At 48.5% G+C, this 10,044-nt stretch overlaps 1 protein-coding gene across 2 annotated transcripts in view; it reads right to left on the reverse strand.

Annotated features, from left to right (window-relative positions):
- Positions 1 to 9,674, reverse strand: part of INTS1 (integrator complex subunit 1) — a 29,236-nt gene extending 19,562 nt beyond the window's left edge. For both annotated transcript variants that reach the window (XM_075165280.1, XM_075165279.1), the window contains exons 1-17: positions 9,562 to 9,674; positions 9,162 to 9,452; positions 8,395 to 8,591; positions 8,032 to 8,169; positions 7,144 to 7,303; positions 6,691 to 6,796; positions 6,239 to 6,425; positions 5,949 to 6,094; positions 5,501 to 5,642; positions 4,969 to 5,145; positions 4,612 to 4,720; positions 3,886 to 4,006; positions 3,157 to 3,234; positions 2,475 to 2,632; positions 1,207 to 1,303; positions 714 to 805; positions 328 to 388 (exon numbers count right to left, since the gene is read on the reverse strand). In XM_075165280.1, coding sequence (XP_075021381.1) covers positions 328 to 388; positions 714 to 805; positions 1,207 to 1,303; positions 2,475 to 2,632; positions 3,157 to 3,234; positions 3,886 to 4,006; positions 4,612 to 4,720; positions 4,969 to 5,145; positions 5,501 to 5,642; positions 5,949 to 6,094; positions 6,239 to 6,425; positions 6,691 to 6,796; positions 7,144 to 7,303; positions 8,032 to 8,169; positions 8,395 to 8,591; positions 9,162 to 9,452; positions 9,562 to 9,619 — 2,318 coding nt within the window. In that variant the 5' untranslated portion in view covers positions 9,620 to 9,674. The remainder of the gene's footprint in view (positions 1 to 327; positions 389 to 713; positions 806 to 1,206; positions 1,304 to 2,474; positions 2,633 to 3,156; positions 3,235 to 3,885; positions 4,007 to 4,611; positions 4,721 to 4,968; positions 5,146 to 5,500; positions 5,643 to 5,948; positions 6,095 to 6,238; positions 6,426 to 6,690; positions 6,797 to 7,143; positions 7,304 to 8,031; positions 8,170 to 8,394; positions 8,592 to 9,161; positions 9,453 to 9,561) is intronic.
- Between the last annotated feature and the right edge of the window lie 370 nt (positions 9,675 to 10,044).

Here is a 10,044-nt window from a genome sequence, read left to right on the forward strand (position 1 = left end):
GCCACAGTCAGAAAGTCCCCAGGACCTTGGCTCCATCAGGCATCATATTAAAAACAAGGCAGCTTCCCAACGGGGCCAGGGAGACCGAGACCTTTTCAACAAGGTACATCACAGTCATCCCTCCCTTTTTCTCAGCTTTATTCCCTTGCTTATAATATTTCTGTTGGGGAAAAGCATCTTTCCCACTCAAACTGCAGCGTTGCTGCCAGCCAGCTTATTTTACACCAGTCCCACTGGAAAGGAAGGAGCCAGCTGGCACAAACTTCATTCAGAAATATGGGTTTTCGGTCGCCTATTTGATTTATGTAGGGATTTAAGCATACTAACTTGGTCATGACCATTTCCATGAGCATCTTCAGAGAGGGGTACTCCTCCCATGCAGCCAGACCTGCAGTAGAGAAGGGCAATCAGGGATACAGAGAAAAGAAAGTGAGGGTCTTTATCTATATTCTACACACTCCAAGGTGGGGAGACACACAACAAACTCACTTTGGAACAGCTCACCACACTTAGAGCACTGACAACGTGATTCCAGCCACATGCTGGTCCAAATCCCCACACTGTGTATTTTCGCACACACAGGGAACACGCAGTTATTTAACTGCGGTTATCTCACCAACCCAGCACATGCCTTGAACACAGGCGACCAGACTTCAGCAGACAGCACTTTGGCCAATTTTTGCAGTAGTATCCTGAGAAATGTCCACACTCACCAATGTTTTCAGGATTGAATGCAGCCACTACAAGGAGGAGAGGCCAGGCTTTCCAGTAGAGGGTAGAAATAGCTAGATTTGGAGGCTGGTACCTGCAAAAGTCATCAAGAGATACAAGTGGTTGGATTTGGTTACTTAAGCTCATCTCAAGGCTGCTTTTCTCCTTAATCATGCACTGTTTAGATTCAGCCACATCAGTTCAGTGGCCTTCAAAAATAAAAAGCCTCTCTCAGAAGGGACAGCAGGATTCAGATGAAAATTTCTAGAGCAGAAAGGTCAGAATGCTTGCAGAGGAAAGTCCATTCCACGACTCTGGTCTTACTTGCCCTGGAAAAATTCCCACCTGAACGTGACATTGAAGAGGTTCCCTCATCATTTTGTTATTAGATATTGTAATAGGGAAAAGCATCTTAAAATCTGTGAGCTAGTATTGTTAGTCACAAGGTGAAAATGAGCTAGATCACAATGAGATTGTCTATGTGATAAGCCTTACCCTGGGGGTAGCTGGATATTCTCTGGATGGTGGTAAGTGCACAGATTTAAGACTGCATCGATCAGCTGGATTCTTTCTACCCTCAGGACTTCGACATCTGGAGGAGGAGAAGAAAAGACTAAGCAAGTTATTGACCTGTCTACCTTCCTTCAAGAAAAGCATCACAGTGTAACAAAAATTTTACTTCAAGCAACTATATTATTGTGGGCTTGTTCTTACGATATTACAGGAACAAAAACCCCCCCAATACTTAAGAAGCAACAACACTTAAAGCTACAAGTCAATATATAAGGATATTGAGCTTTTCAGCTGCAATTTGGTTTAAATTCTTCATAACAGCAGGTTTTTTCCCAAATGCATCCAATGTGATACCTGTATCTTTTTCAGAACTCAAATCCACTCCTTCAGGTAAGCAGCGAATCTCCTCAAAACTTCTGGGCTCAGAGGAACTAAAAATGCATTTCAACTTTGTTGCAAGTTTTCAGACTCGCTCTAACTTAACCCTGAGACTTCCAGTATTTGAAATGGTGCAGTATTTAAAATGCTATACTGAAAAGCTGGACACATTTTCACGGGATATTCAACAGGAAAGTCTAACTCATTACACTTGCACTGACCAGACCTGGATTAGACTTTGCTATTAATCAGTCAGCACTAAGAGCACATAAGATGCTTTAGAATCAAACTGACAACCCCCTCAACTCTGACACAAACACATATAGCTCAACTGAACAGACATACTCTTAAAGGATGCAGAAATTCAGGACAAATGTTGAATGAATTCACAAAAAGGGTAAGAGTTAAGGCTGGTTTTGTAACTGATATTCTGTAATAATGGAACTGCGAGGAGCATACAATACATAGGTTAATTACTTTAACTTCCAACCCTTTCATTTTCTGATGGCCTAAAAATTTCTATTCATTTTATGGTCTATATAAAGGACTAAACTGAATTTAAAAATGCTAACTCAAAACTTTGGGTGGCTATTCACAGTCCCTCATCCTCAACACAACCAATAATTTCCCAAACACTCCATGATAGAAAATTAGTAACAGGGAGACACAGTAGGAGAAAATAAGAAGTGAGAAAGCAACAGCAATACACGTCTGGCTTTGAGCCAAATGCTTAGCCATCATGACTATAACATGGTTTAAGGGATGCAAAGGTTCTTTGGTATGTGATTGGAGACACCTCGGCCCTGGGTTGCAATAAGAGGACATGTAGACAGAAGTAACCACTTGCTGGCTGGAGCTTTGTGCAGTCTTACCATCTGCTTGCACAGCCGCAGCCCGCTTCACCAAGTGGTCAGCAAGCTCCATGGCATCCGCAGGGCCAAGAGGAAGGTCCCGTGACAAACCGATCACGAGAATCCGCATCAGTGTGTCTTCAAGGATGGGCACCTCGGAGCAGAGGCGAAGGAAGAAGCTGCAGGAGACATGAGACATCAATCACGCTTCTTTTGACAGCAGCATGAGGGTTGCTGAAACCCTCCACAGACCTTAGAGCTCATGTGAGCAGAAGATAAACCACAGCTTAGTTTACAACCCCTTCCCTGGTCTCCAGCTCCAAATGCAACTACCTGAAACAAATTGTTTTATGGAATATTGCTCAGGTTGCAAAGTAAGCATTTCAGCTTGCTTGAGTCTGAGCTCCCTAACGTTACCCCAGTACAAACCATACAGTGCAGGGCTGCCCTTCTTACAATTACAGCATCAAGAAACAGAAAGCTTGGCACAGGGAACAGGAATGAAAGAGGAAGAGGAACAGATGGAGAATGGAACAACATCCCTCAATTTTAAGGCAATGTAACAGATGAAGAAAATCTAAGCACAGTTCCAAGCCTCTCCAACACAGAGCTATATAAGGAACACCAGAAAACACCAATTCCTCTGCCTCCAGCTACAGCAGCTCCGCGCCTGTACCCACCGATGGGTGAGGCACACACTCACTTGCGGTCACTCTCAGGGGGCCAGTTGTCCCATTTGTAGTAGGTTTCTGGCTGTTCTGTGAAGAGCACCTTGTGGAGGCTGTAGAGATGAAGAGGACAGTAAACACCATCTGTGTGAGGCTCAAGAACACATTCAACAGTTCAGTCTCCCCAGACTCCTGCTAATGCTTCCCAACCTACACATGAAGGAGTCCCCTCAGATAAGCTAGTCTAGCAAAAGTAACAACTCAAATCACGAGAGGACTATACAGTATGGGCATTGGGCGCTTACACTTCCAGTGAACACATCTCGGATACTATTAATTCTTGGCTTGACCTGCCTTGAGCTAGACCCCAGGATACAACCAGAAGCAGGCAGAGAAGACAGCACTATCTACGGAGCCCTCAACCATACAACCTGAGAAAGCAAGTCAGACAAAAGAACAAGGGGTCCACAGGGATCATGCTTGGTCAGGTAACTGGAAATTCCCTATTGGGTGGGCCCAAATAATAGAAATCAGAAATATTTTCCATTATCGTATATTTCTGGTAAGAGGATGCATCTGCAGGAATTCCTGAGAGGGAGACAGTCCCAGCCTGAGCCCTGCTAAAACACTGTTTCTGCTCCCTGTCTGAAAGGGCAGAGAAATATAACCAAACCCTGGCATATGAATGGTTTTTCATAATATGTCATATACTGTTGGGAAAGCGACTCGTTATGCACAGCAGATTACCAGGCTGACTCTCTTACCAGTGCACATAGTCCTTTGGAGCCAGCTTGCTGATAGATGGAACGACTGTGTGAAGCCACCAGACAGCATCTCGTTGGATAGCAGCAATTTGGTTCTGGAAAGAGCGCAGCACTTCCAGGTCTGAAAAACAGTAATGTTACAAACTACACAGGCATCAGAGCCCCATCAGGAGCCAAGCAGGAGAGGGTGGCTGTTTCAAGAGCAGATAGGCTCCGAAGCATCAACAGTAAACTGGGGAGAGTATACTGGACAGCCTTAAGCATCCCAGCACTGACAGCACACATGCTTCGCTTTCTGATGCGCACTGCAATGAAACCTCAAGATGTAGCACGGACGAATTAGCGTTGTAAGACGACGACATCTGGGCAGTCACTTCGGTGCCACTCCAAAGGCCTGTCTTCTCAACATTAGGTACTTGGTAATCCTTACGGCTGCCCCTCTAGGTGTGGCCCAGTTCCTCAGTCCCCTCCATACACAGTCCCCTTTCCCCAGCCCCTCAACCACTGCTTCCATAGATATGAAAAGCACCCGTATATTCACCCAGCCACGCAAATGCCACATCTCCCAACTCTGTCAGCCTCAGGATGATAGCAAGCACCCCCGTGCCTCTATTCAGAACGGAGGTTTACACCCCTTCCTAACTCTTGCCGCAATGTTCCCTCAACTGCCAGAAGATATCTACCAAGCTGCCCATCTTCAGAGGGAACCTGGGTTGTTCTGCTTACTCTTTTTCTCTCCTTTGTCCCAAGCAATTCCAGCCTCCTTCACCTGGGCTGTGATACCGAGCATCATGGAGACAGCTAGCAGATCAGTTATGTGGATGACAAACCGCTCCTTAAAAAAAAAGTGAGTTGAATCAGCAATACATAAAGCTGCCTTCTGGAAAAGTGTTTCATCACCAAAAATGACAATCATGGATGTTTGGAAATGGAGCAGTGGGAGCACTGCTATGAAATGTGAGGCACAAACAGTGACTCACTCAGATAACAAAGCGCAGAAGCGAACACCCAGAAAAACAGATATAGGAGAGCCCAGTACACCACTGGTACATTCAGCAGCACAAGGGTCAAAGAAAGTGGTACCTTGAATTCCATTTCTGCGTACTGGGCCTCCTTCCGCTCCTGCATAAGACCCAGACAGAAAGCCTGGAAGTTGATCTCGTGTTTTGTCTGTTTTATGATCTCTCGCAGCAGAGCCCGTGAAGCCCGCAGGTAATCGTCTTTAGTAGTCAAAAGATCCTGGAACACCATTGCTAGGTACTGAGGCCATACAGAAAGAGAAAACTTTCAGTGCATTGTAATGTATCTGCATCCACAAAACAAAAAGACACAAGGAAACAATGCTGGTGGTATGCCTGTTCTTCAGACCCCCGGGGAGCTCCAATGACATTTCTCTCATGAAAATTCATTACCACAAGGTTGATCACCCAGAACGTGGGAGTTAGAAAATGCCCATGCACATTTATTCCTAGCAAGTGCAATAATGTAATTTCAAAACAGTATGATACAGATCATACAGTTGTCTGTGGAAAGACTTCATTTGAGCCTCAACTCAACTAAACCTCTCGGGTGGGGTTCTGGGATCACCGGCAGTCACACAAGACACTACGCCTACCTTTGGAGCTTGCTCTGAGCTATGCTGAAGCACAGTATACAGGATCTGCATGTTGTTGGGATTTCTTGCATTTGACAGTTCGTTGAAAATCACAAATTTAATTGTGGTACCCAGGTTATCCCTGTGCGCATTCAGCAGCTCTCTGCAAGGGAAGACCAGAGATATTGGTGCTGAGGTTTCATTGCAGCTAGACCCACTGCTTTGATTTCTTTTTGAAGTATTTAACACACAAAAGTGAAGAGGATGGAGCAGCACATATGTCCGGCAGTATTAGAGGACTACTGAAAGACTTCCAGGCCAATGAAATTCATTTAAATGTTACACAGAACACCCCACGGTCCACGCTAGTATTTAAAACCACTATGCAGAGACACTGAGACCGTCAAAGCCCTGGGCACATCCTCCAGAGTGCTTTCTCTTCCTGTCACAGACCATGTCACTCACTCACCTGACACACAGCATGTAGTGGTTGAGAAGGACTTTTGGCTTGAGACGAATTTTGATCAGGTTGGAGATAACTTCCATGTCCTCTGAGCTGTGGGTGTTGCAGTTCATACAGACTGACATCAGCAAGTCCTGAGCTGGCTTGGTCAACTGCAGAGAAAGAACAGAAAGGCTACAGCCACCTGCCATCACAGATCAGAAACGTAACTGGCAGTTACAGTATGTGGTGGTTACAGTATCCTAGATTCCAGACCAGGTCCAGAAGAGTTGTGCTTCAACAGCCTGTGTCCTTACCTTTGGATTCTGCAGCCACATCTCCAGCCTCTGCACAGCCATCTGCCGCACTTCTTTGTAGCCACAGGTTGCAGTCAGCAGTCGAAGGAGGTTCCTGGAGACATTGTCCATTGGCTGGCGCCGGTTGAGTTGGTCCCGCAGCATGTCTAGGACATATTCCTCCACACTCTCTGCAAGGTCGTCATACCTGGGCCACACAAACTGCATTTTATTCACTTCCACACAAGCCAGCTTAGTCACACTTTGCTGTGTCCAGAGATCAGCATCCTTTCTTGTTCATTGTATGCGTTATAAGCAAACAAACAAACAAAACCTACTCAAAAGAGTTGTATCTGATGCTCAACATCCTCCAGCAAGTGCCACAGGGAGTTCCCTGCTGCAGCATTGCAAGAGTGGGCGAGCACAGACAGGTCTGCCACACGGCTACGTCAAGAGAAGAAGAGGCACTGTACCTGGGCATGAGCTGGCCTTCCTGCTCTGGGCTCATTTTCTCCTCCGCAATCAGCAGCTCACTCTGGCTGTCTTCCTCCTCCGTCATGGAAGGGTGCGGACTGCTCCCTAAGAGAGACCAGCACACAGCACGCTTCACGAGACAACTCCTCTTTCTAGAGATTACTCACTCTTACGTGCTCAGCTTCTTTCAAGGATCCCCTTCAGCAACACTGAAGGAGGCCACAACTAGTCACTTCCTCACACTGTTTCATGGACAGGCGCATTCTCCAAGCCTCTTTCAAACATCCCCTAGAAATGAAAGAGCCTCGAAGAGAGCAAAAACAATGCCTGGAACTCAAAGCCTGGTCCATGTGACTCCATCCAGTAACAAACTACTCTCATCAGTCAATAAGATGACCAGGCTCCATCCTCTCCCTACCCCTTTGATTCCTGCTTCCTAAACATCTTCTTACCAGCACTAAGGTCCCCTCCGCTACGTCCAACCTCCCCATGCAAGAGCATGCTCTTAGGAGGCATCTTTGTGTTAAAAGCTGTTTGGATGTTATCCACAAATGTCTTGCAGTGAGGGCTGTCCACCCAGATTCGCTCCCCAAGGGAGTCCTCAATGTAAACCTACAAGATAGAAAGCAGAAGAGAACACAAACCATGCTCAAGCCTTTTTTGTACTGGTTAATCAGAGGAGTATTTATGAGCTTCCCAAGTTTGTATTTATTTTCAACATACAGCTGTGAAGTAGGAAAGTAGCATAACCATTGCATAGATGAAAAATGGAGACCAGATGACTGCAGGCAAGTCACATGAGCGCGAAAAAACAAACCATCACATCCCAAGCTCTTCTGGGCACTGACGCTCTCAAGCAACAAAGCTGATGAAGCTTTAGCAAAGATTTTACAACAACTTCTACCACCAAAATATAAAAGCTGGTCTTTTAAGAGCTTAGCCTTTTTAAAACAACGGATTGTGTTAATGCCTATAGACAACTAGAGAGTAAGAAGTCTCTGGGACATTTATATCAGTAGAGATTGTCAAAGGCATTTCAGAAAAGAGCAAAGATAAGACAACAAAAGGCAAACGAGACCACAGCATTTCAACAACCAGAGGAGAGTTTCCTTTAAAAAACCCAAGGACACTGGTTTTCTCCCTTGTCAATACAGCATAGGCCCAGTCTCCAACTTCTGCCTCCTCCATGCTTGGCAACAGGCCACCGAACACCCCCTGCCCTTGCAGGGGGAATAAATCCTCTGCTTCTATCCTGCCCCCAACAGACTCAGCCTTCCCAACCCTGGCCAGTTTTACCCAGCCTGCCCACATTCTGGCAGAAGCCCTCTTAATTCAATAACCTTGACAAAGATCTCTGGCCAGTTCTCATCCTCTTCGTAAGCTGCCATGAGAAGGTTGCAGGCCAAGACAGACACAAGGCTATTCCCTTTGGCTTTGAAATTGATAGAGGCATCTCTTCGGAGTAGGCTGCACAGTGCCTGGAATATCCACAAAAAATAAATAAAAAAAAATAATCAAGCCATCTCGCAAGAAAGCACATAGAAAAGCTTTAGAAGAAGAAATACAAATTGCAGCAGCTTGCCACAGAGCTATGGTATTTACAAAGACATGCAGATTACACTCTGGCTTGAGAGTAACCACAACTATGCTCGCAAGCTGGCAGCAACGATACGTCAGTAAGCCCAATACAGCGCAGCCCTCACCTCGATAACCCCTTCGGTGGCAAATATGTTTGGTTTGATTTTTGCGAGGTACATGAGGCTCAGGTACAGCGTGGTATCAGGTTTAGCTCTGTTCATTTTCAGCTGCTTCACGGCTCCACACAGCACCCCTTCAATGCGGTCGTCGTTGCCTTCTGCCTCTGCTGCCTCAATTTCATCCAGCAGGACCGTGGGGACAACTGTAATCATCAACACACAGGCATCAGTATTTACTCTCATGCAAAATAACCTGCCCCGAAATGCTGTCACCAGGAAAGCAAAGCGTGAACCTGCTCACCTTTAGCCTCTGCAATGGCTTTTCCCTATCCAATCACTATTTAAAGTTCTGCTTCACACCTGACAACACCCCTTGATTATTTTTTGGTTGCTCCATGCTAGAATACTCCTCTGCAAATGTATCAAATACCAGAACACGGAATGACACTTCAAAAAGCAAGCAACGTTCAGATCCAAAGTCTACTAAAGAAACATATGAATAAAATACCGCAATTCGGCCTCAAAGATTTCCATCTTTCAGATGCTGCTATTAAACAGCTATCCGACAGGATGAACACAACCCAGTGCAAACAGGACAGGAGACAAAACTGTGACTTCAGCCCTGTGTCCAGCAGGGGAAACCCTTAAGGACAGGACATTACTGTTAGTGCACGGGCTTAGAGAAAGGCTGCAGGGCTGAAGCTCTAGGGAAAGGTAAACCGAGGTTTGCATCCTCGCCTGCCTGTCACGGCAGAAGCGCAGTGAGGCCTCACCTTCAATCGGGATGACAGATGGCTCCTTGATGGAGGGTGAAATGGCTCGCTTCTCCGCCACGGCAGCCTCTGCCAGGCGTCCCAGGGCGCTGAGCGGGGGTGTGGAGGAGAGCTTGGGGCGCTTGGTCAAGCCGGTCAGCCCCGCCGGGCCCGCTAAGGCGGCGGCGGCGTCCCGCTTGCGCTCGGAGGGCAGCCCGGGGGGCGCCGGCTTCAGCAGGGTGACGGCGGTTTTGCCCTCGCTGCTCTGCCCCTTGGAGCCCAGCGCGATGAAGTCTCCCGGCGGCGGGTGCGCTGCAAGGGGACAGGGGGCAGACGTGACAGCACTGGCCCGCGGCGACCGGAGCCCCCCGCCCGCCAGGCCTCGGCCCCCCCTCCCCGGCCGCAGCCCGCCGGGACTCACCGGAGGGTTTGGGCACGGCACTGGGCCGCCGCACGGCGGCCGCCTTCGGCCGGTTCATGGCGCCGCTGAGCACAGGCCCCGCTGACGGGCCGCCGCCGCCGCCGCCACCCGGAAGCGGAAGTCCTCCGCCGCGCCCCGCCCCGCCCCCGAGGCGGGGCTGCTGCGCCGGGGTGGCAACTCTCGCCCCGCCCCGCGGGACAGCGCCGCCTGGTGGCAGGAGGGCGCGGCGCGAGGGGCAGTGACGCCCCCCAGCGGGCGGGAGTGGGAACTGCACCGCGGGGTGGGAAGGGGGGAGACGGGGGGGTCTGGGGTCAGGGCGAGGGCTGGAGCGTGGGGGGGCTTTTGGGGGAGGCTGAGGCCACAGACGGACCGGGATGGGGGGGGGAGCTGAAGGGGCTGAGACTGGGGGGCTGTTTGGTGGCAGTGGGGCTGGGGGGGTCTGGGATCAGAGAGGGGAGTCAAGGGGCTGGGATGGGGGGCTGG

Source organism: Calonectris borealis, chromosome 16 (genome assembly GCF_964195595.1).
Source record: "Calonectris borealis chromosome 16, bCalBor7.hap1.2, whole genome shotgun sequence".
Classification (NCBI taxonomy): domain Eukaryota; kingdom Metazoa; phylum Chordata; class Aves; order Procellariiformes; family Procellariidae; genus Calonectris; species Calonectris borealis.